At 37.4% G+C, this 26,513-nt stretch overlaps 1 protein-coding gene across 3 annotated transcripts in view; it reads right to left on the reverse strand.

Moving 5' to 3' along the window:
- The window catches only part of LOC121628201 (glutamate receptor ionotropic, kainate 5-like), a 104,458-nt gene that overhangs the window by 28,564 nt on the left and 49,381 nt on the right, over positions 1-26,513 (reverse strand). For all 3 annotated transcript variants that reach the window (XM_041967162.1, XM_041967163.1, XM_041967161.1), the window contains exons 9-12: positions 25,462-25,566; positions 22,233-22,340; positions 21,912-22,115; positions 10,656-10,769 (exon numbers count right to left, since the gene is read on the reverse strand). In XM_041967162.1, the coding sequence (XP_041823096.1) occupies positions 10,656-10,769; positions 21,912-22,115; positions 22,233-22,340; positions 25,462-25,566 (531 nt within the window). The remainder of the gene's footprint in view (positions 1-10,655; positions 10,770-21,911; positions 22,116-22,232; positions 22,341-25,461; positions 25,567-26,513) is intronic.

Genomic DNA, 26,513 nt, shown 5'->3' on the forward strand with positions numbered 1-26,513 from the left:
CAGGCAGCTAGACCAGCCTTCTAGCAGTCCAGGCCTGTTATACAGCACACACATAGTACTTAAAAAAGTAATAACACACAAAATGAGGTTTTAAAGTTTTAAGCAGCTGAAACTTTTCATTAAGAAATTATGTGAATACAATACACCTTCTAAAATAGAGTTTCTGGTTTACTCAGTTCTTTTTGTTCTGGCAAAAATATATAAAAAAACATAAATTACATAAATAAATAAAAATAGTTTCAGTTTCCTTTTACTGTTAATATTATTTTCTTTTTGTCACAATGCATCTATAGTGGATGGAGGCATAATAATGACCTCACAGGCATGTAAAAAAAAATTACACTTAAAGGGAAACTTACTAATATGTCAATATAGAAGGTGCTGCAGGGCAGGATCCCCACATAAATGTGAAAATAAGTAAATAAAAATAATAAATAAAAAGTTTAAGGAAAATATTCAAAACACACTATGAATGGGAATAGTAGTAAAATTAAATGAAAAACAGGGGAAATTGTACTGGATCAGGTGAGAGCAAAATGCTGAGGAAACAAAGGTATAAAAAAAAAAATAGGAAATAAAGAAAAGTCTATATCTTATAAAGCCAGAAGCAAACATAACAAAATATAATATCGGAATGCATAGATCACTAAAATATTTTACGACCATTGTAAAGTCTCACTGTATTATACTTTAATACTTATACTTCATTATAATTTAGTAATAACTGTTGTGTAATTTTTAATAAATGCCACCTATTAGTAGTGTTATCTTCCATATTATCTAGATGTAATCATTTTCTTCTTATGAGCTTCAGTTGTGTGGATTATTAATAATCTCCCATCTCTCTACCTGCCAAGCTTTACAAAGCAGTTTGAATTACAGATGTGTTTGCAAGTTGCTATACACACCTTCCCCCAAGCTGAAATCAAACTGTGTGTGATGATCCTGAGTAAGACAGTAAAAATTGATGATCCTGTTCAACTAAACTTTCTACTCACTGATCCATCAATCTGTATTTAGCTGCATGATCTGATCCTACTGAGAGAATAGGAAACGTAGCAGCTGTTTCCCGCTCGTTTCCTCACCCTCTCTCACATCTGGTATCTCCTCTGTGATGATGCCACAACAAATTCGATGAATGCTGCACCTCAGAGTTGCTGGGTATCGGGGTGATAATGTAGTTAAGGCTGATGAACTGAGAGCTGCAGCTCACATTAATTCATACTATTCAGCACCAGGAGGCAAGCAGGAACACAGATAAACACAACAGGTCTTCAGTAATGTGTATGCACAAGTCAACAGCATGGGCAATTAAAGAGATTATGTACTGGTATGCTATGCAGACACAAGTATGTTTAGAATGTGTGTAATGGTTATTATATGCTCCTAGACCTGACTGTATTGTATATTTCATGGCTTTGGGAGTTGATTTGAGTTTGAGTGATCATTCCTTGTTTAATTTGTTTAAGGACTTGTGTGTAGTGATGCATACAATGGGATGCGTATGCACTGTTCATACAATTTAGTTTTACCAGTGTACTTAAACCACTTATGAAGATGTTTATCTTGCTTTCATTTTAGCAATAAACTGATGTTTGTTATAGTAAATTTCAATTATGTTATTCAGGAAAACTCCCCTCCGTGTTTTGGTCTACAGTGGTCTATATTTATGCATTAACTAGCAAAAACAACACCAATTTCACAAATAGACATGGAGAAAACAGTTTAAAAATGGCACAACATGCTATTCATGTAATAAAAATATCCAATGTCATATAAGCTGCAACATTACAGCATATTAAACACTAACATTAGCAGGTAAATAGAATTAGCTTGTTTGAGCTTTGTAACACAATTGAGGTCATAGCTAGAAAATCAGAATTTGAAGAACCTCAGAAAAAGAGTCATTTGTGGTCACTGGGCTGAAAAAAAGGTTACAAAACCCATCTCTGGTAGAAATTTGAGACCACTGTTATCCTCCCCAGAAAAAAAAAGGTCAACATATAAAGATCACTTTTGGAACAAGGATTGTAAGAGTATCAGAGGTCACAGAGGAGGCCAGAGTAAATTTTAAGCAAGTGATAGAGCAAAAATCCTTTATTTTACCAGTAAAAACCAAAGGGGAATGCCATGATATCTGTCTTATTTAATGAAGAATAAATTTTATATGTTAGAATGCTCATTTAAAATATATCCAGCAGTATTTAGAAATAATTAACTTAAGGATCATATAAAAATACTGAAAGCAAAGACTAACATTCTGCCACTCAGATTTTTCATTCTAGATCTTTTTCCTTAATAAATGCACACAAATGTGCATTTTTTCTCTGTGTGTTTTACTGTGACTTGGGTGGAATTCTCATAATACATAACGTAAGATGTAAAAATGTAATGTAAAAAAGCTTTTCTTCCTGTGAGCCTGATGTGAAGTGTGTTCATTTTACCACCTTCACATGCAAATACATAATACTGTAGCACATACTAGATGGTAAACTACTGCAGTCCAGCTCTGCACAGTCAGAGCTGATGGAGGATGATAAATATGCAGTTACTGCAAAGTTAAAGAGAGATTTTCTTTTTTTCTCCCACCTCAGTATGATTTCCATGTGGAGTTTTTACATGAGCTGCATTAAAAAGCTTTTAGCCCTCTCTATCCAGGGCTTCCTTCCAAGATAGAAGAAAAGATATTGCATTTCAGTGGGACCTTACTGGAGGAGAAACATGTTTGGAACATATTTATGAGGTCGTATTACAGGGCTAAAGCCCATCAAACTGTTTTCAGGTGGCTAATATTCATGTATTCTTACTGAAGGTTTTTGTGAGAAAAATAAATTGATGCATCTCTGCTTGACCTGCAGGAAAACAGTGCTGGACAAATTATTTTTTATTTAATAAAACTTAAAATGAACTAATAACACAACTGAAAAAATATAGCTATAACATTCCTCAAATCTATAGGCATTGGTGAAAATGAAAAGTTGGTGTTCCACTATTCCTTCAGGGAACATCAGGAAGCCAAATCATTATCAATGTGCACCAAAACATAATATACTGGAATGCAACATATAAGTTATATAATGTTATAAGTTACACAATTCTAGGTCAGTAGGAGCCTCAGAGTTCATATTTGCCTTGAGGATCCTCAACAGATAAATCCTGCCAGTGTGTGTGTGCGTGTGTGCCATCTTCAACATAGCCTGTCAGCCCATCCATCAGGGCTGCTGCACTCGATAAGAGCAGCCTGGTGTTTAGTAGGGTAAATTTATGACACCTCAAATCAAAATCCTCCAATTCAGCCTCGACCAGAAGGCTGAAGTTGTCCTCGTGATCGAGGCGATGTATCTCTTGCAGCTCGTCAGCTCAGCGGCATCAGAGCATAAATTGCCACCACAGGCTGTTACTGTGAGTAAAAATGTGCACTCAGTCAACTTAATCCTTAAATAAACACTTAAGAAAATGCAGCTGGAAAGCTGCTCTGTGAGTGAGTACAGCCTGGCTGTACACATATTAAGCAGCTGATTGATCACTAAGTCAACACACTGATGCCGTCACAGTGGACTGGATCAAACATGGAGGACAGATGGTGGAGGTGCATGCTAATGAGCTGCAGATGTACATTATCTGCAGCCAGGGAGGATGCAGCCATCATAATCCTGCCCTCAAAGAGACACATGAGAATTTTCTAATGATAATTACAAATAAATAAATGTTGTTCAAATAATAATTGCTGCAGGAAAAGAAATTACATTCAGGCTCTTTTGATTGTTTCTTTGTTTTAAGAGAACTGCAGCAGTCAAGGGCTTTTTACGCATTTTTTGTTTTGTCACAGTTCCAAAGAATTTCTGATTCACCCCTTACATCACACTGTGCTGACACCATGCATATTAAAAGCAGATTTTCAGTGGAAAGTTGGCTCTCAGATGACAATGACTGATGTAACTGACAACATTTTCCTGAAAACAAAGAAAAACATACACAGACATGTATGATTCACCACTTTCTAAAGCATTTTCATTATTTCTTTTTTCACATCTTAACATCCTCCATATCTCCCCATTTTTGTCATTATAAGCAAGTATATGACATGGAGATCAGGATAATAACATTTAAACATTTATTTAGAATATTTATTTAGAATATTTTATTTTCAAATTAATAATATATAATGACAAACATATACAAATATAATAATAGCAAAACAAAAACAAACAACATTTTATTTGTTAGTGGGTTCATAAAGGAAAGGGAGTGAAAAAAAAGTTGCTAGCTGATCGTGCTTCATTTTAGTTATTAGAAGTCTGAGGAGAGGAGTGACTATTTTAGTAATGCAATTAGATGCCATAAAATGGAGTTATCAGTCTTATCACTGATCAGGAACAGGAAATTAGAAGTTGGCCAGTTCTTAATGCCAGCAAGGCCTCAGAGTCCAGATTTATATAGCTTTGAAGGAGGAGTGTGCCAAATTACAAATATCAAAAGAACACGGATAGTTATATATATATATATATATATATATATATATATATATATATATACCCTGACTCACCAAACTGGAGCCGTCTGTCACACTTACAGTTAGTGGGTGAGCATGAAGTCAGTGTTTTACTCTTTTAGATTCCAGTCAGGGAGCCAGAGTCACCAATCTCTCCCTTGAGGCTGTAAAACTCATACTTTTCAAGCATCGGGTCCTCCAGGCATTTCTGTCTGAATCCATCAAATGATCAGCCACACAGTGAGGTAGAGAGAGAGAGTTAGAGTTAGAGAGATAGAGATAGAAAATAGAGAGGGGGGAATGTAAAGACAACAGGTGCGAACACTTTGCTGTTCAATTTGTAAAAGTTTATGTCGACTCTGCGGGATGGACTCTGAAATAAATGGACCTTTTAACATCATCTAAGAAAGTCTTTTTGGAGGAAAACAAACAGCCTGCCAGGCTTTCCACAGCACACACCAGCTGATTTACACCTGCAGCCTCTGATTTAATATCACTCTGCTGCACTGCAGTCTGTACACCACTAAGGAGCAGAGTTCCAATTTATCTGATTTTGCTTTTTTTTTATTTTTGTAGAGCTTGTAAAACAAATACCTTTATTTCCCAAAACAAATGACTACAAGATTTACATCCCAATGAATGTATGAATTAATACACAAAGCAGATATTCATTTTATCATTGATCCAGTTCTCATGAAGAACTTGGCACACATTCTTATCGGGAGGCCTTTAAAAAAACCACAGAATCTTAATAATTTAGTTTTACTTAATATTCTATTTTCTGACTTAATAACATAATCAAAGGGTGTTTTCTTATGAGTAGCAAGACTTTAGCAACATAATGATGATGAATTGAACCTTTAATATCTTGTAATGCCTCAGACTGCCTGGCTAAGAATCCAAACATTAAAAATGTTCTGTTTATTACACTGAAAACAAAAAAAGTGTAACTTAGTTGATTAATTTCTTTGTAAGTTTCTATAATCTAGTATCTGTAAACTTCCTAAACAAATTTGTACATTTGTCTGTGTGTGAGACAGTTGAAGTAATTTAAATGTCTCACTTACACTTTAAGATGAGTTCCTTGTTATCAAGTATTTCAAAGTTAATAATAATTCAAGGATGTTTTTCAGTAATTCTTTTAAAATATTCAGGGTTAATTATTCTTTTTGAAGGAGTCCGTAACAACTCACCTCTCCTAAACAATTCTTAAATAAAAGGAAGATTTTTTAAAATAGTAGATATTTAAAATAATTTTGCTTCATCTATCAGTTTCCATGTAGTTAGCCCAGCTGAATCTGTGCTAAAGAACCCCTCATTACTAAAGTGAATGTCTTCTTATCTGAATACTGTAGTGCTGACAGTCCACTTTGGAATAGCTGCACTTTCTATGACAGCCTCTCATGTGGTGCAAGTCTTTTATCATGTTGCTTGCTGCACTGAAGGTGCAGCAGTCAGCAACTGCTATTCCTCAAACTCTTCAACCCACAGAGAAAAAACAATGGCATGCACTCGTTTTCTTGACTGAAAAGTCAGGGTCATCTTCAGAGTTTGACACACACACAATGGTCTTCTCAGTGTGGGCTGCATGAGTTTTAGGTGTATTATTCATGGGAAAATGTATATGCATATTAGATAACATTTAAAAATTTGAATTCTGACCACTCATTTGATGTTATTCAACCATAAAAACAAAGTTCTAACGTCACTGATGAATGAATATACACGTCATTGTTTTAGTGTAACAGCTTTACAAATTAAGAGGCAGCCAGTGGTGCAAGTAGTTTAAAGTATGTAAACTTTTTTTTCAGGGGGCACCCTCACAGCAACCAAAGCTTAGTTAATTTTTCCTATACCAGTCACAGTCATCCAGGCTGGCCATGCAAAAGGACAGGCTGAATAAGTGGTTCAACATCCATCAAATATAAACATATCTTTGTAGAGCTCTACTGGACAATCCTCCAAGGTTCACTGATTACCATATTTTGATTTGGCTATTTAAATTGCAGTCAGAAATAATAAATAAAACAGTAACAGACAACAATTGCCAAACACAGATTGCCCTTAAATATAATCATCTTCTAGAGACTGATGACAGAAGGAATAAATTACTTTTTAAACTGATTTGTTCTGCGTGGTGACAGAATATATCTGCACCCTAATGGAAACACTACAAACTCACACCTGAACGATGGGAATAACAGCATTCAAATAAACAGTGTTGCTAACAGGATCTATCTATATATATATATATATATATATATATATATATACATATATTAGCTATGGGTAATCTAACTAATTACTTTTTCCGTTGTTACAGTGCCTTTTTTGTTACTGACAATAACATGTGGCACATTACTATAATTAAGCACACTAACTGAGGGCTATGAGGGTGAAACAACCTAAGTGATGATGATTGGCTAAGGAAGAGTAAAATGCCATGGTAAGTCAAACATAGGTAAAGACAAGTGTGCTCACATACACACACATGTACAGTCACACTCACAAACAACTATGGCACACACAGCAGGGATGATCCTTTTAAAAACTGTAAAGAACTGAAATTACTTTTCCCCCACTGATATAAAAGGCAAGTAATTCTAATCTCATGAAGACTTTTCCACTAACAAAGGGGATGAAGCAATAAAATCCAAGCAGCCTGAGCTTGAATGTTTTTCTTCACAAAAAAATAGTGAAACTTGGCATTTTATCACACATTGTCCCACAGCTGTGATTAAATGTATAAATATTTCATTTCATTAATAATATCTAGTATTCAGGTTTAATGTAGATAACTGAACGTGCAGCTGAATTTAAACATCCAATAAAGGGTACATAAAAAAGACATAAAAATATAAAACATAAAAAAAGAAAACAGTCATATATACAGTAACTGTAACTTACAATTTCATACAATACCGATTTCAGTAACAATACTAAAAAAGTGATTAAGTGACTAATTTACATTGAATTAATGCAATTTCTATTTGTGCCTGACCTTTACTTGGGTAAATCTCAGATGTCCGAGTGCAAGTGAATGCAGCATGTAATCTGTTTTTATGTTTTCCAGATGATGTTGTGCATCAACACTGCAATGTTCGTCTCATTAACTGCCCACATAAGTGATACTATTCGTCTGTCTAAAGTGTTTTGTTTATGAAGGGGTATGATATAAAACCACCGAATGTGACAACTGTACACAGTTAAACAGCCAACGATACTAAAGAAAACTGAAATACCTGCGATTTGGCTCAAAGTTGTTCTTATCAATGAAATGTACGTCTTTGTGCAACAGTGTTTAAAGCCATACCATGCAGGTTTTACAGAAATTACTTTATGATGACCACTTCAGTTGTAAAAATCTGTCCTAAAATCTAAACCTTTCTTTCCATCTACTTTTTAAAATTTATTTTTAAGGTCTCTTCTAAATGTGCCCCCTCATGAAAAAATTTCTAGACTTCCTCCCCCCTACTTTGAGAAAACACTGGTTCATATTTAATGCTATGATTCAGAGCCTCATGTAATGTTCATTTTCATGGTAACCTGAGTGTTAGCGGTTGATAGATTAGGCATTCATTTAGGTCCATGTAAAAACTGACCGATACACAAGAAGGAAACTGCTGCACAGTAAACACCGAGTAAGTAAATGTGATAGGAGTGACTGAGAGTACCCCCGAGTAAAAACACTCATTGTGAACAGGCATTTCTGCACTGCAAGGGAACAACAGGGTAATAGCAAGAAGCATCGTTGTGATAGACTATCAATCCACTATACTCTGAGGTTCAATGAACCACATGGTGTTGACAAGCAAGCACTAAACAGTCAAAGCATGCGTAGCTGCTTTCCCTTCATGTGGTTGACTTCTAGTTCTTGATATTAGGTATTTCACACCAGAAAATGACATTTTATTGTCTTAAATGTTTAAAATATTGTTTTAATTATTCAAAACCCCAAATAAGGAGAAAGTTTATTGTTTATGAGGCAACACCAGCATAAATGCCTAGTTTATGCGCTCAGCCCCGTAGAGTCCCAGTCACGTTAATCTCCTACCTGAAGTGATGGTGGGATCTACAATGATTGATCTTTTTTTATTATTTTGTTTTCACAAGGTCACAAAAATGTGACCTCGTGACCTTTTACGTGGCATTCATGTCATGTTTGGACATTCTGTGAATTTTGCTGGAATGCCCTTACAATGACCCCAACAATACCCCGAATCTGATTTTCTGTTAAACAGAGAGAAACGTGCGCCAGCAAAAAAGTTAAAAAGAGAATTTAAAGGTGATCTTTCTCTTTGCCTTCTGTTTTTTCTTTAGCAAAAGAGACCTTGAAAAAGTCATCCATGCTTTTATTTTCTCTTGCTTAGACTATTGTAACTCCCTGTACATGGGAATTGAACAGTCAGAGCTTCGCCGTCTGCAGCTTGTTCAAAATGCAGCCGCCCATCTCCTCACTGGGACATAAAGACAAAAAAGACATGAGCACATAACTCCGGTGATCTCTTCACTCCACTGGGTTCCAGTCAAATACGGGAGTGATTTAAGTTTATTTAATTTGTTTTAAAGTGTCTGGATGGGCTGATCTCATTGTATTGCATCGGCTCTCCAGAGCGCTTTGTTCAGCCAGCCAGTCAGATGGTTTTGGAGGTTCCTCGATCTAACTTATGTATATAAATTTATTAGGATACTCATCAAGGAATTACTTAAGTGTGCTACGTATTTTCATTTATATTCTTACTCTGTTAATCATATTAAATATCTCTTATCTTTAAGCTCATATACTTACTGACAGTGTGCTTAAGCAACAATGAGACTCTTCATATGGGGTGAGTGAGAAGAACATGTAGGGGGCTGACTAGCGCTGTGTTGCCAATAAAACAACATGTGAGATGTTACACTTAAGGGAAATTTCTGGGTCAGCCGGAGTTCGGTGGAGATCCCTTGTTTGTCTGTGTGTGGTTTCTTTGTCCCTGTTTTCCAGAACACAAGAAGCCACCAAATGGATGGATGTCACAAGGAGGGGGGTCGACATCTGCATGAGATCAACCTGTGACTGCAGCTGACCCTACTTCTGCAACTCCAGCATTAGTCAGCAAAACTGTGTATATTCAGACCCCTATATAAGGATTCCAGGATCAGTTAGAGGGAGTTCTGACTGTAACAGCAGCAGACTCCGTATTGTATTAGTCCAGGAGACAGACAATACGAATCCAGAATTCTGTATTTGCACATTTCTCATATCAATTGTAATTAATAAATTAGTTAACTGAGAGAAGTAGTCTGTCATATTTTGATCCATCAAAGAACAAGCAGGAGAAGACCCTAAAGAGAAAGGTATAAAGAAAATGTGTGGAACAGTACCTTATTAATTAGGAAAGTGGGAAATTAGTACCTGCCTATTTTAATACTGTGGGAAGAAGTACCTGTTCTTTATTACTTGTGCATTTTTAAGGTTTTCTCTAACACTTAAAACCTAGAGGAAACCGAGCCTTTGCAGTTGTGACTCCCACTCTGTTGAACACTTTGCCTTTAACTGTGCGCACTGCAAACAGTGTCAGCTTTTAAATCTATGCTTAACGCACTTGATTGCCTTGGCCTTTGGCTGAGAACAGGGACCCTTGTGGAGTTTTTCATGTTGCACCTTTGTGTGTTGTCCCTGTGTTTTCATATTTTATTGGTTTGTGTAAAGCACTTTGGAGGCTTTGGATGTATAAATGTACTATATAAATAAACTTGACATTGACATTAACATTCAGCATCACCTACAGCATTGATGTGAGGTTCAAAGCATGTCCATCATGTACCATGTGTGGCGAACTCCAAGGTTGTGGTTTCTTTTAGTGAAAGTGAAATTTAAAACAGCATCTTGCACGAAGTAAATATGCGAGGTCACAAACATTCAAAAATGAGCTGCAAGCTGTCTTGCACCAGTAGTCAACATCCAATTATGCAAACGTTGTTTAGTAAAACACAAGTTCAAAATTTTCATTAACTGCAGAAATTCTGAATAAATGAGACTAAATTTGACCTTGATTAAAAAATATATTATGTTTCTTGTTTTTCACTAAAACTAATTTGCTCTTTTTAATTATTTTGTTTTGTTTTTAGTTAAGCAGAGAGAAAATGAAGAAAACAAATGGAAATGTAAAAGTAAGTTTACCAGATGGACCCGGTACAGGATGCTGATCCCCAGAGTCATGAAGGGTTTGGAGAAATCAATCACCTTCTCTCTCTCAGAGGTGATGGTGAAGCCGGCAGCTGCCAGATCCGCTTTCTACAGAAAGATAGACAGAGACAATGAAAGCAGATAGCAGTTTACTAATGATAACTATTAAAACCTAATATGGTAAAAGACACTGTTGTTGTATTTAGACAGACAGATATATTGATAGAGTTGGAGGAGAAAAAGTAACATGCTTTCAGCTCCACTGGTAGTGCATGAGAAAACAAGGAGTGTTGGAAATAAAATAAATAAAAAATAAAAAAGAGACAATGGGAAGAGGAGGAGGGTGAGTAAAACTAGGATGGTGAAAAAGGTCAATGGAGGTCTGAGAGAAAATAAGATACAAAACCAGTGGAGCACAAAGGTAGAAACAAGGGGTCGGGTACATTAAAGAAAAACTGACACGTGGGTGGAAAAACAGACATAGACTTAGTAATTGAACTGTAAAAGACAAAAAATGAGTTCATATTAAATTCAGTGATTTAACAACACAAATATGCTGGACTTTTGAGTCAAGAAAGACAGAAATGAGAATAACATGCAAGCATTCAGAGGTAGGCCTGCTGTTTCTTATCATTCTCCTAATAATCTGTAATAAGTAGACAGAGCTCCCATGAACTGCATTTATGAATAGTAAATGCTTTGGGAGGAACACAATTCTGTCTGGAACACTGTATTTCTGTAGTGAGGTTTTCTGATTTAGATGCAAATATTGTCTCCCACCTCTGTGGTGTTTCATCATCACATCAAAGAGTATTTTTATATGGTGATTTTTCTTGTTTGCTGCCAGAACTGATGGGTTGTTTCACATAAAAGGGATAATTTGGCCATTAATCTGGCAAATAATATAATGATTTCCACAAACTAGTTTACATAATCAGAACCCCTTTTTACTACTACAAAGTCTGATGTACAAAATCGAGAAAATAATAAATTTTCTCAACATGCAATCAGTTTACAACAGTGTTTCGCTGAGTTCTGCAGGCTAATAATAGCAATTCTAGCCTAGTCTCACAAGAAACAAAGTGTAAAAATTTTAAGAAGGCCTTAAAATTTGAGTATATTGAGTGAGTCTTTGTGTATAGGGCGGTGTGTGAATTGAATGTGCAACCCATGACAACTTTTCCAACCCAAACAGTTTACTTTCAAGTCCTAACCTGAACCAACTACAGGTGAGATGGAAGAATGAAAATTGCTAGTGAAAAGGAAAAAAAAACAAAAACAAAAACAAAATAAAAGATCCAGGAAAACTCAAACCAGTGATTTCTTTTAAGTAAGTCCATGGATTTATGCTTTCTGCCACCACAGTGCAATTTTAGTCAGCTTGGGGTAATTGACATTGACAACATCAAGTTTCAAAGGTTATTATGTATTGACATGTGTGTCTAGGTGTGAACTTTAACTTCATTAGGTATTTAGAGATGTAAAGGACAAATGGTGATGCTACACAGAAAGAAAATGGTTTTAAATTATATATTTTCAGATGATAACATTTTGCTAAAGTAGTGAGACCTGTTGATACAAACTTTATGGTAATATCAATGGATCAGAGAAATTCCAGCTCACGGATCTATAGCTCTGATGAACGTAGTCACCAGAGGTACTTGGGGCATTTGATTAGGATCCTTCCTGGTCACCTCCCTTTGGAGGTTTTCCAGGCACTTTTAACTAGGAAGAGACCCTGGGGCAGATGCAGAGATTGTGCATCCATTCTGGTCTGGAAGAGGGAGGTTTGGGTTTCCCTCTTGGGTCTGTTGCCTCTGGACCTCCATTTCTGATGAGCATGGATGGATGGATGGATAGATAGATGGATGGATGATCAACACTGTCATCCATTAAAAGGTCATTCATTTCCTCTAAGAATTTCAAAGTACAGAAAGTTCCTTTGAGTGATTACCTTGATTTTTTTCTGACATTTTAGAGTAATGAGCTGGATCAAGTACCTCTGTTTACAGTCCAACGCCACACTTCTCAGCCTTAGCAGCCCCAGTTAAAGGCAGCACCTAAGTTCCAAATGTTTAAACCACCTTTGTGGAGAATCTGGAGCTTTTAATGAAATATTGATTTTGATTGTACAGTCATTGTTAAGGGTGAGGAGTTGCCACCGAATGCATTACAAGTTAACAGTGAATTGTTATCCTGCAGGTCTCAGGGGACAGTGGCACCTAAAGTGCCTGATGAGAGCATTTGTCTTTTTTGGGTTGTTGGGTTGATGATGGAGCCCATATTGGCTCCATTTCAAGATCAATCATTACATTTAGACTGTGCTTCACTCATTTGGACATGGAATATAGCTGTGATCATATTTTGAATAAAAGTAAAATCACTTATTTCTCAAAGTAGAGTGGTTATAATTTGTACTGTACAAGCTACAGGTTAGGAAACGACTGCATGACTAGCAGTCAAATCTAAGGGATGTACTTTTGAAAAGTATATTAAAAGTAGACATAACAGCTCTAAAATGGCACCTTTGTTTTAAGCTATATGGCCTTTTTCAGCAAACCTTTGAACAAGCCAACTTCTTTTAGCAAGCTAAATTACAAAGCTAAACAATTATCCCATAAATAAAGTTTAACACAGAGATTCCTTTCTTCATCTGACTTTTTTTATATTTAGATCAAGGTCAGGTTTATTTGTATAGCATATTTAGAAACAACTAAAGTTCTCCAAAGTACCTCACTGTCACTGAAAAAAATTACAGCTTAGAACAAGGTAATAAAATAATAGAATTTAAAGACAATATTAAAAACCTTTGAAAAGAGATATCACCCACACACATACACACACACAATGAATTGAGATTTCATACTCCTCTTGAGTTGAAAGCCAAAATAAAGAGTTGAGACTTAAGCAATGACTTACAGTAAATATGACTACAGTCTGAGCAGTGTGCATATGGAGGCGACAAAATTTGTCCAAATCAGTACACATTGTGGTAATCTAGCTAGATGGGAGGTTATAAAGTATAAATAATTTTCTTCAACTTTTTTGGAAGAGGTATGTTTCACCTTGGCTGTCACTAAGGGCTCATTTATGATCCCTTGACGTATAAATAGTACATTCATCCATTGTTGAATGCCACTGCCCACATACTCCCGATGTCTGTTTTACATCAGCATCGCTGTTAAGTAATACATCCATTAGAAGGCAGTACATAGTTCAGAGTTCACTTCCAAGTTCCAACAGTTTCAATAGCAACATATGATAGCAAATATGACGACAGTGGAGGAGATCACGATAATGCATATTCTTAGAAAGAGACATAAAAAAGTAGAAATACAGTAGATGGCGGAAGTTTCATTAAAATCGAGAAACATTAACTATATTTATATATTTTATACATATATATATATATATAGGGCTGTCAGATGATTAAAATTGAATTTTAATTAATAATTTAATTTTAATTTAATCAGATTAAACACAACTTTCAAATTAATTAAATCTAGCCCCGCTCCTGCAAAGCTAAAGTATAAACCCTGTCTACCATCACCCAACTATTGTATTTAAGAATGGTCCTGCCAAAAACAACACTTTGAGGTAAATATGTGCCGGTGTAAACCATGAACCGCTAGTTCCCTCCTTCTTAGCTGAACGATAAACAAAAGAAACAAGAGAGTAAAGCCGATCAGATGATCTGACAGACATCATGATTCCTAGAACAAAATGAGACGAGAAGTAGGGAGCAGCTTTTGCACAAACATGGAGACAACCAGGGAGCCACTAGAGCAGACACGTTTGTACAAAATGCAAGATAAGTAAAAAAAAAAAAAGAAAAATAAATGGGCAAAGTGCGGGTGTGGAACTCTCTCACCGGGAAAAGAATGTGTGTTAGAACACCCTCATTCTCCACAGGGGTGACGTCCATGGGCTGCTCTATTAATGCATTAATGTTTAGCTTTTTCTCAAATCCATCAACAGAGCGCCATATATATATATATATATATGAGAGAGAGAGAGAGAGAGAGAGAGAGAGAGAGAGAAACCAATATATTCAGCATAAAAAACAAAGCATTTCACAACGGCACACAAGGGATAAAGTTTTACATTTGAATGTGGACTTAACCTTGATGGGTAAACACAGTGGAGTGAAATTAAAGCTGAAAGATAATCTCATTAAGGTTCAAGTCCACAGAGAGAGAGAGAGAGAGAGAGGATCCATCGTAAAGTGACTATGTGGACCCCAGACACCTCTTTGCTCCTTAATTAACACTAAATTGATTAACAAGTACACACTTCTTAAATGGATTTCACCCACTTTCATCAGACTTCCAGGCCTCATGGAGAACAAATGTCTGTTTGCATATGAATTTGGATTGGAAGAGGGTAGATCAAGGTAGAAAATAACAGAAATTAAGAGTGAAAGCATTTAGGTTTTTCATTTGCATAAAATGTAAATGCACTTAAAAATTTGGTGGCGAAATATAAGAACAAGTGGATGCCTGCTAGTTTGTGTCCGTGTGTGTGTTTCCTGTTGTGTGTGGGTTCATGCTGAGGAATCCCGCAGTGTAATTGAAACAGCTCTGTATAATTAGTGAGGGGGAAAAAAGGCAGTTGATTAGCCTCTTAATGACACACCCATGTTCCCCATTTCTTCTAACTGACACGCATACACACGCATACACATACAATCATCAGCCACAATCACTATTATCATCACCATTATCTGTTAGCTCTGGGTCTGTGTGGGTGCATTTTAGTATATTTGTGCGGTCTGAAAAACACAAGCCAACAATGTTTGTGGGATTTTGCACTGCACTTCACTAATTAAATTACTCTTTTAGGGTTACGGTGTGTTTTCATGTTTAGTGTCAAAATGACAGGTTGAGGGTCAGGCTTTCAGTTATGGTAGTTTAGGTTAGGATTCAGGAAAGCATTATGTTTCCCTCACAAACAGCAGAAGGATAGAAGAGCCTTTATTGAGCAGTAAGATACAGGAGCCACAAATATGAAAAACAGCTGTCCAGTTTTATGAACAAACAGAATGTACATGGTCATATGTCCATACTCATCCATCCATCCATCCATTGTCCGCCGCTTATCTGGAGTCGGGTCGCGGGGGCAGCTGCCTAAGCAGGGAAACCCAGACTTCCCTCTCCCCGGCCACATTCACCAGCTCACCCGGGGGGGATCCTGAGGAGTTCCCAGGCCAGCTGAGAGAGTGTCCTGGGTCTTCCACGGGGCTTCTTTCTAGTGGGACGTGCCTGGAACACCTCACCAGGGAGGCGTCCAGGAGGCATCCTGACCAGATGCCCTAGCCACCTCATCTGGAGGAGCAGTGGCTCTACTTTGAGCTCCTCCCGGATCACCGAGCTTCTCATCCTGCGCTTGTATTCGCGATCTCAGTCTTTCGTTCACTACCCACAGCTCGTGACCATAGGTGAGGGTAGGAATGTGGATCGACCGGTAAATCGAGAGTTTTACCTTTTGGCTCAGCTCCCTCTTCACCATGACAGATCGATGCTGAGTCCACATCACTGCGGACACCGCCTGTCAATCTCCTGCTCCATCCTTCCCTCACTAGTGAATAAGATCCCGAGATACGTAAACTCCTCCACTTGGGGCAGGACCTCATTGCCAACCCAGAGAAGGCACTCCACCCTTTTCTGGCTGAAGACAATGGTCTTGTATTTGAAGGTGCTGATTCTCATCCCAGCCACTTCACACTTAGCGGCGAATCGCTCCAGTGAGAGCTGAAGATCACGGCCTGATGAACCCAACATAAACACATTATCTGCAAAGAGCAGAGATCCAATCCTCAGGCCACCAAACTGGATTCCCTCAAGACCTTGGCTTAACCTAGAAATTCTGTCCATAAAAGTTATGAACAGAATCAGTGACAAAGGGCAGCCTTGGCAGAGTCCAACCCTCACCAGAAACAATTCTGATTTACTGCCGGCAATGCGGACGAAGCTCTGACACCGGTCGTACAGGGACCAGACAGCTCGTACAAGGGGGTCTGGCACTCCATACTCCCAGGGTATCCTCCACAAAAGTCCCCGGGGGACACTGTTGAATGCCTTCTCCAAGTCCACAAAGCACAAGTAGACTGGTTGAGCAAACTCCCATGCCCCCTCCAAGACCCTCAAGAGAACATAGCGCTGGTCCACTTTTCCACAACCGGGACGAAAACCACACTGCTCCTTCTCAATCCGAGGTTTGACTATCCGACAGACCCTCCTTTCCAGCACCCCTGAATAGACCTTATCAGGAAGGCTGAGGAGGGTGATCCCCTGCAGTTGGAGCACACCCGCCGGCCCCCCTTACTGAAGAGGGGGACCACCACCCCAGTCTGCCAGTCTAGGGGAACTGTCCCCGATACCAACATGATGCTGCAGAAGTGTGCCAGCCAAGACTACCCTACAGCATTCAGAGCCTTAAGGAACTCTGGGTGGACCTCATCCACCACCAGGGCCTTGCCTCTGAGGAGCTTTTGAACCACCTCAGCGACCTGAGCCTCAGAGATGGGAGAACCAACACCAGGGTCCTCAGACTCTGCTTCTTCATTGGAAGATGTGTTGGTGGTATTGAGAAGGTCTTCAAAGTATTCCCTCCACCGCCTCAAAATGTCCCAAGTCAAGGTCAGCAGCCCCCCATCCCCACTGTACACAATGTTGATGGAGCACTGCTTTCCCCTGCTGAGCCGCGGGATGGTGCACCAAAATCTCCACAAAGCCGTCCGGAAGTCATTCTCCATGGCCTCTCCGAACTCCTCCCATGGCCAAGTTTTTGCCTTAGCGACTGCCGAAGCCGCATTCCCCTTAGCCCGTTGATACCCATCAGCTGCCTCTGGAGGCCCACAGGCCAAAAATGCCCGATAGGACTCCTTCTTAAGCTTTACAGCATCCCTTACTCCCCGTGTCCACCAACGTGTTCGGAGATTACCACCACGACAGGCACCAATGACCTTGTGGCCACAGCTGTGGCTGGCTGCCTCAACAATAGAGGCATGGAACACAGCCCGCACAGACTCAGTGTCCCCCACCTCACCCGGGACATGGTTGAAGCTCTGCCGGAGATGGGATTTGAAACACTTTCTGACAGGGGACTCCTCCAGAAGTTCCCAGCAGAGCCTCACAATACGCTTGCGTCTGCCAGGCCTGACTGGCATCCTCCCCCACCATCTGAGCCAACTCACCACCAGGTGGTGATCAGTTGACAGGTCTGCTCCTCTCTTCACCTGAGTGTCCAAGACATGCAGCCGCAAGTCTGACGATATGACTACAAAGTCAATCATCGAACTGTGGCCTAGTGCGTCCTGGTGCCAGTTGCATATATGAACACTCTTATGCCTCTTATGGACAATCTATGATGAGTACAGAAGTCTAACTACACAACACCACTCAGATGACCCTCAAAATCTCAACTTCAACTGCACATATTTGACCAAAATCCAGCTAATCGGAAGAAGGTTCAAGAATAAGATGCTGCTTTTCCCAAAGCAAAATGTTTTATTTCAACTTCTAAAATACATCTTAATGATTTAATTTTATGGGATGTAAAAAAACCTGAAAACATTTTCTTGGCACACTTTGAGTCCTTTAGTACAAAGTCTCGCTAAACATCACATCCTTCCTTGGTATTGTTGCTCAAAATATCAATCCCTTCACGCCCACAATTAATCTTTTTTCAAGGCTACTTCAGCAGGATAATGTATTATATCACGAATCATCTCAATTTTGTGTCTTTAACATGACAAGGAGTTCACTGTACTCCAATGGCCTCCACAGTCAGCAGATCTCAAGGTAACAGAGCACCATTGGGACGTGGTGGAAGAGGAGACTCTCATCATTGATGTCCAGCTGACAAATCTGCAGCGACTGTGTCACTGCAAATCTCTGAGAAATGTTTCCAAAACCTTGTTGAATCCATATGCCCTGAAGAATTAAGGCAGTTCTGAGTGCAAAAGGGGGTCCAACCTGGTACTAGCAAGGTGAACCCAATAAAGTGGCTGGAAAAAAAACTATTCTAAACGTTACTCCTTTTAATGCCTTACCCTAAATATTGGGTAAGTGGGTGTACAATATTACACAGATAATCCTGTTGTTACGCATGGGTGGTGCATAGGATGATACTCTATAATTACAACAGTGTCTTTACTTGGCAGTTTGTTAAAACTGCTGTTCATAGGAAATATTTACATTCTTACCATGACAATTGTTGTTTTTTCAAGTTGCCTTTGTCCAAATTTGGCTTGAAAGCCAAGTTTGAAACCATGAACTCTATAAAGGTCTCCACTACATTTAAAGTGAACAAAAGTTTTTACCCTCAACAAAGTATTTCCTTACTTTATGTAAATTTGCTTATATTACAGGGGTGTCTGTTTTAGAAGTTTAATACTAAAAATGGCCCTTTAGTACACATAAACTGCACACATGCTTGCTTCTCCTTATCAGCTTTACTTCCTTTTGCAGTTTTCATCACAGGCTATTCTCTTCTTTAATTGGACTCAACTGGTCTTAAAATGAGCCACTTTTGCTGAGAAAACAACTAACAGGGGAAAATGAGCTTCTTAATACGTTCTCAGCATCTCTGTGTCTGTGCTGCTCAGGGCCGAGCATCTTTCTAACGCTCCACCACTTGTATAATTGGCTGACGCTCGTGTTGCAGTTAAGGGCACAGTCGCTGTCAGCGGTTTAAAGCCCACGCCTTGCACCCCTCACCCCCGCCTGTTGCCATAACAACTAATGCAGAAGCAATGTTAAAGAAATCAATGAAGGATACTGGCGTATGTGTGTGTGTGTGTGTGTTTGCTCAGCCAGATTTGATTTGATGCTTTTGAATGAGAAATATTTTTTGGAGTCCCATTTTAACATGATAAAGGATGTATGACAACATTTAAACAACATTTATTCCATTTATTTGTCTTTTTTGTTGCATGCCTTTTTTATTTCTTTGTTAGAATAACATAATAAATGGTGGCCACATTCTCCTGAGGTGCTCAGATCTCAGCTTAAATCTTAGAGGCTTGAAATTATGGTGCAGCTTATCCCAGCTGACATTAAGCGGAAGATGATATACTTAGAATTTTAGCTGTTTTTTTTTTTTTTTTTTTTTTTTAGTGGTTCTATTCTTTGTGGTTGCAGTTTTATTGTACAAAGCCATGTGTTCTTTACTGATTGACCCTAGAATATTTTGAAACTGAAATCCCAGGCAGCAATCAGTAAATGAACAACAGCTGTAGAGCCCAGGAGGGTTTTTTAAAAAGCAGGCCTCACAAAAGGCTCAGAGAGTGCAGCTGCCCAAGAGAATAGAGCAGCAGATGACATGAGAGAACTGCCAAACAGAATGAAGAGCAGAAATAAGACCCATCCAAGGGAATGAAGAGTGGTGCATCGCAGAAAAGCTGGGCGAGGACAGTAAATGATGACATGAATCCAAAAAGAGCTGGACTGACTGCAGCAGTAACTGATTTAAGCAAGGCAGCTGAACTAGAGAAACTACAAGCAACTGTGCAGAGGGCTCACTGTAAAGAAAAAAAAATCATTTATTATAAATTTATTGAGTTTTCTAGCTATACTTTTTGTGACTTTAATCACCAATGGGACCTGGTTTTGTTATTTTAAATTCTTCTGATCAGTCACTTTTTTTGTTGTTTTTTCTTCTCATCATATACTTCATTTGCTTTATTTAGTTGTCCATAACTGATTATCTTGTCACCACCTTTGTTAAACCACCTGCAGCCATTTGAGTATTTATCCCATCACAATATATGTACTAATTGGCAGCAGTAAGTGGTGTTCATACATACGAGGCAATTTTGACAAATAACGCTTTCCAAAGGTTAAGATTTTTGTGTTTTTCAACTGTTGCATTTGTGTGTTGCACCCATACATAAATGGCACAATCAGCTATTCAGATATCTAGATAGGATAATCAGTATTTTTGACTTGCAGTATCAAATTGTGCTCTGCCATCTGTGTGGCTTGCATCATGATGATGTGCCATCAACGACTTTGTTTATATCGTAATGGCCGAACTAGCCAAGATTGTGCTGGTGCTAATCTTGTTAAAAGGATTTTTTTTACATTTGTATACAAATAGTTGTTGACTACACTACATATACAAGCGCTAAGGCATCACAATGCATTATTGAAGACGATGCTACATAAAACAATATCTATTGTCAGCCTTCAAATTGTGCCGTGGCTTCAGAGTCAAGGGCAAGATTGCCACTCTTTGGTTTGACATGCTCATGAAGGTGTTTCAAATGATTCTCTGCACATACTGAAAATTCTGTCTTAGCAAAGAACTTAAACCGTATTAAACTTCATTTTGTGCTTGGAGTTTTTTATTTTTTTAATTTATTTATTTTTTAATTTTACAAGCTCTAACAGAGGTTTTGTGTGAGAGGAACTTCCATGGGATGACTAAAATGAGTTCCACGGGAGGCTTAAGTCACTGGGAGTCAGAAAATCCTTCCTTAGTTATCAAAAAACCTGAAATCTTATTTTTTCTGGAGGAGTTTCTTTCACTGTTCACATAATCTGGATATGTCAAATATGTTATGGCCATCTTGGTTCACTTAAAGGTGCAGCGTGTAACAAAATCAATGGTCACTGAGAAAAATGTAATATCCATTTAAAAACAGTTTCTATTGGTGTCTAATCACTATACAAAAATAATAGGTTTTTCTTCACTTAGAATGAGTCATTTATATCCACCTGCCAAGTGTCCACATATATGGTGGCTGCCATATTTACAATTTTCAAGTCTTTGCTTGCAGTGCACATCACTGCAGCCGAGGCCACTGAATCCACTCAGATGAAAACAGGCCATCCATTCACAACAGTGCTTGACATTTAAGGTAGTTTCTATGCCCATCTTTACAACTAATTCTTATATATAGTAATTATATACAGTATATAGTAATTAACAGTACAGTAATTATATATAGTAATTACAGCAATTCTTGTACACTCTACCATTTTCAGCTTATATATGATTAAACAGCACAAGCATGAACCTTCAGGCATCCTGCAACTTGGCAAAACTTGGCAAGATTATGAAATGATTTTTTTTTTTTCTTATAAAAACTTTTCCTGATGATATTGATTGAAAGTCTAAATGATCGTTCATTCAATTAAAGGCTGATAGTGCCCTTTAAAAATCAGACACATCCTGATGAACAGAGTGAAGTTGGAACAGAAATGGCTGTTCATATTAATGCCTGAAATGACCTTCTCCACTCACCCGGTTGATCAGTTCTCCTACCATTCCCGTCCAGCTGCCATTGGGCTCTGGCGCTCCGTAAAGGCCATCATCCACCAGCTTGATCTTGAAGGAGAACTTCAGTATGTCTGCCAGCTCTCGCAGCATGTCCACACAGAAACCTTCATACTGATCGTTCCCCTGGAAGTCCTGGTAGTTGGACTTGCGCATCACATATGGATTTTCCTGTTAGAGGAACACATGACAATGTAACAACACTTTCTTCAATGAACAAGAAACACGAACCTTTAATGTATCTGTGTGTGTGTCTGACTTTTCATTTTTATTGCACGTGTGTGTTACCAGTATTGTGGTGACGATTAGCGACTTGTTCGCTAGTGTCTCTGATGCATTCAGGTCCAGGGAAGTTGAGTTCATGGCCAAAGTGTTGTTGGAATACCAAATTCCAATCTGTAGAAAAGGACGAAGAAAACAGGTGTTGGAAAATGTTTTTTCTCTTTTTTTTTTCTTCTTTTTTGTAACCAAAGAAAAATATGATCATCTGCCTATAAAGTAAATTCAAGTTGCATCACTATAGACCCAGGGTGGAAAAATCTGGTTAAGCTACTCCCACCAGCATTTAAACAAGTGATTATCTCAGCAAAATCAATTAATTTCAATCTGTGCATAAAAGTAAATCTGTGTGAGATTAATGTCTGGGCTTTACAAAACTTTTCTTTGTATAGAGAAGCAGCAGAAGTTGCAGATTTTACTCAAACTAAACTTGTGGGCCTGCAGGGTCCTCAGAGATCATGCTTTGGGAAAGAGACAGATCTCACATCTCAAACCAATGAGCGAGACTGCTTTATGATTTGAAATGTTTTTTGTTATTTTTTCACTTTTTGAAGTAAAAACTTCTTTCAAACATTGAAGGTAGACAGAAAAGACAAGTGGGAGGAGATGAAGAGAAAACTAAGAGTCAAAGATCACAGAGACAGTAAAAGAAAGACGAAGGTTGAACAAAAACAGAAAAGAAAAACAGATGAGAAATGTGTTATGAGAGCAGACTGGAAGCTGAATCCCACCAGAATCGATAACTAAGTCGATGACGTATGGATCTGGCTCCTTTTGTCTCATTCAGCAGGTTGAATAAGGACAAATCTGTACTGAAGCATATAAATTCTCATGTGATGATTTCACATCAACCTTGATACATTTTCTGAAATTATGACCCTCTTATAATTTGCAAGCATAACCATGTTGCATTTCCTTCATGACTTTTCTTCTCAAGGTGTCTTCCAACAACAATTTGAATAAGTCACTCTTCAAGGCAAATAAGTTATTTTTAGACAAGAGTTCAATTTAAATTAGACAACAAAAATTATGCTCAAATGATTCTGCAAGATAAAGGCAAGATCAGGGTTTGAAATATTTCAGATTTTTATACAGATCGAGTGTTTTGTAGCTTCTTTTTTTTTTAAATCACTGTTCCCTAAATTTTCTACCAATCCCTCCAGGTCAGTTTTGGGAGGAATTTCTCAGATCTGATTAAAAGAAAAAAATATATATATATATATAAACCTTTGATAAATATATATCAAAGGTGTCTGGTAAACGCTTCTCCACAGATTGTAGTAGAATAGTAAAAGTTAAATCTGTTTGAGATGGTGAGCTGGGGTTATCTCTGGATGATGATTGATGGGAGGGGGCGCTTAGCACAATTCATACCAGCTCCATCTGTGTACGTCTCACTCTTATACAATTAAAGTTTAGTTTTTTAATAGAATTCACTTTTCCAAAGCTTGACTGTCTCAAACCCAACATTACTGACTGCTGTGATAGATTGTAAGCTTCTCATTGTAATATTCCCCATATGTTTGATTGTTGCTCACCAGTTTACAGTGTGTGGTAGAGGTATTGTAATACAATGACGAAAATACTTCATATGAAGTTATAACCCTCTACCCTCCTATTTGGTGTTCCAAAAGAATACAATTTATTTTATTTTATTATTATTATTTTTTTTTATCAGCTAAATGTTTTATTATTTACTAGTAGCAAGACAACATTTATTTAATTTATTCATCCATTTTTTTTAAAATTCATTTTTTCAAGCTTGATAAATGGTAAATAATTCAAGTAAAGTTAACGTGGAAGGATTTTTTAATGGGTGTCTTTTTTGACATTCTTTAAATCTGTTTAAATTATTTATTCACTTGCTGATGTGTATGTTTTCCTGTTGTACTGAAATTTCCTCTTTTAAAATTATATTTGATTAACTTTGTATTTTTGTACTTTTCATTATCAATGATTTTTTTTTTACCTCAAGAAAATTGTTCCACATTACACAAGGTAAACATATCCACATTTGAGAAGCTTGATACCACTGCACTGCCACTTGTTTATTCAATAATGACAATTCTATTTTTCTTTGTTATTTTTCCCCATGTATTTATGACTTTGGTGATTTGGCCTATTTTTAAAGATTTAAAATGTAATTTTTCTTTGAAGATTCGACAATTTTTCATTGTCGTAATATTGCAATTATAAATTACAAGATATATTTTGCGTATTTTATTGTTTTTTAATAGTATATTAATGTTTTTGAAGTTTGGTCATCAAAAGCGGAAGAATGGCACCAATTGAGGTGAAAGCTGTTCTCCAGTTTTTATACTTCCAAGGGTGTAAGTGAACATTAAATCTCATTTTAGAAGTACAACAATAGGTTAGGATTTAAATATTGATGCCAAATGGGTTAATCCATTGTGTGCTGAAGTTATGATTACTGAAATATATTTCTTTTTCTTGTTTTTTTCTAGATTACAGTAAATGTGATTTAATCTAATTATCTGATTATTGTGGACATAATTTATACTCACTATTAATCAGCTCAAGTCAGCATTTAGTAAAACAAACAAACAAACAAACAAAAAAAAGATTAGTTTTGTTTAATCATTTAGTTGAAAATCTCCTCAGTGAACCCTTAATAGTCCAAGAAGGAAAGTGGCTCATTCTCTGAGAGGCAAAGATGCGATGGTTGAACTTCACAGCAATCAGCTGTTTGGTGTTTGTTATTTCTAAATCTGGGTTGTGAAAGAAAAAAAAATGTCTGAAAGTTAAAATAAACAATACAAAAAACAAAGTCTTGCTGAAGAAAATTGTTTGAAGTCACGCACTACGAGTGTGGTGTAAACAGAATTATTGTCCACTCAAAACTTTGAGCACGTATGACCACTGATGACTTCTGAATCTGATGACTTTTGAATGTTAACATGTGATCATAAACCAGCATTTGGCCCACAGAGAATGTCTGATTGCATTGATTGTATCAACAAACTAATAAGAGACCTTCTTACTCTGACATTACAACACATGGCTGTCCAACTCAGCTCCCTGCAGCCGTGTAGGTTTCCCAGTTTAAATGCTTTGACATGAACAGCAGTACTGTGTTCATGTGAACCAGTTCCTGCACTCTACATGTAACCCTCTTGCTGGTTTGAACAGATCAAATTAATATCCTATCTGGAACAAATTAAGGCTAATTTAATCTCTAGTCTGTCTGCTTCTTGCTTGACCCTGATTGTCCTCAGACCTCTTTATGGCCTGTAGGGTGTTTCTCCAAGATCTTCAGTGTGTAATTGGTCCTCTGTCCTTTGCTGTTGAACTCAATGTGACCCGTCAGACCGTCGTACTCCACCTGATGAGAAAGAGAATAAAAACCAGTTAGCTAACAGGTAAGTTAGATCCATTAGTAGTCAAATAATTAATTCATTTTCTGTGTGTTTCTTTTCAGTCAGAAAAATAATAATTAACTGAAGTTTATTTTTAAACATAAATCTTTTGAAGTTCATGATGCTGGATCCTACAAATATGAGGAGGTGGTCTGGGTATCATAAAATAATCCATCATTTATTTGTAAACCCAAAACAAGAAAATTATAAATGAGCGAACTTTCTGGGTTCTAATGATTATTACAACTCCACAGGTGATAGTCTGAAATACCAATGAGTATGTGTGTCCACAATTTGACTGGCATTGCATATTAGACAAACATTTGATTCTTGCAGTCATCATCATGTCTGTTATTTGTTTACAGTTACAACTTGTTGAGCACAGACAAAAAAAAGATTTTTTTTTTTTATTTTTTACACTTGGAAAAGTTGTAAAGTCAGCAAAAATGACTGATTTAATATAAATCATCTGCTAATGCCATAAGCTGAAATCTGCAACACAGTTTACCTAAAACAAGAACAAAAAAAAAAGTTGCTTTTTATTTTTTTTTTTTTATATAGCTCTTTTTGGACAGTATATTAGAAAATTTGAACATTATAAAACCCACAATAACATCAAATATACAGTAAAAATCATAACCTTGAATGTGCATATTACATCACATAAAAATTAGGTAATGGCTCAGATACAGGAGCATTTAAAATTTCTATTGTAAAAACATGAAGATGGAGTGGCTCAGGTGGTGGAGCAGGTTGTTCAATAACTGAAAGGTTAGCAGTTCAAATCCCGGTCCCTGAATCAATCTGTTGTTGTGTCCTTGGGCATGACACGTCCCCCTTCTTGCCTCCAGTGTCATCATCACTGGTGCATGAATGAGTATTAATGTTCAGTGGTGGTTGGATTGGCTGTCAT

Source organism: Melanotaenia boesemani, chromosome 17 (assembly GCF_017639745.1).
Source record: "Melanotaenia boesemani isolate fMelBoe1 chromosome 17, fMelBoe1.pri, whole genome shotgun sequence".
Classification (NCBI taxonomy): Eukaryota; Metazoa; Chordata; class Actinopteri; order Atheriniformes; family Melanotaeniidae; genus Melanotaenia; species Melanotaenia boesemani.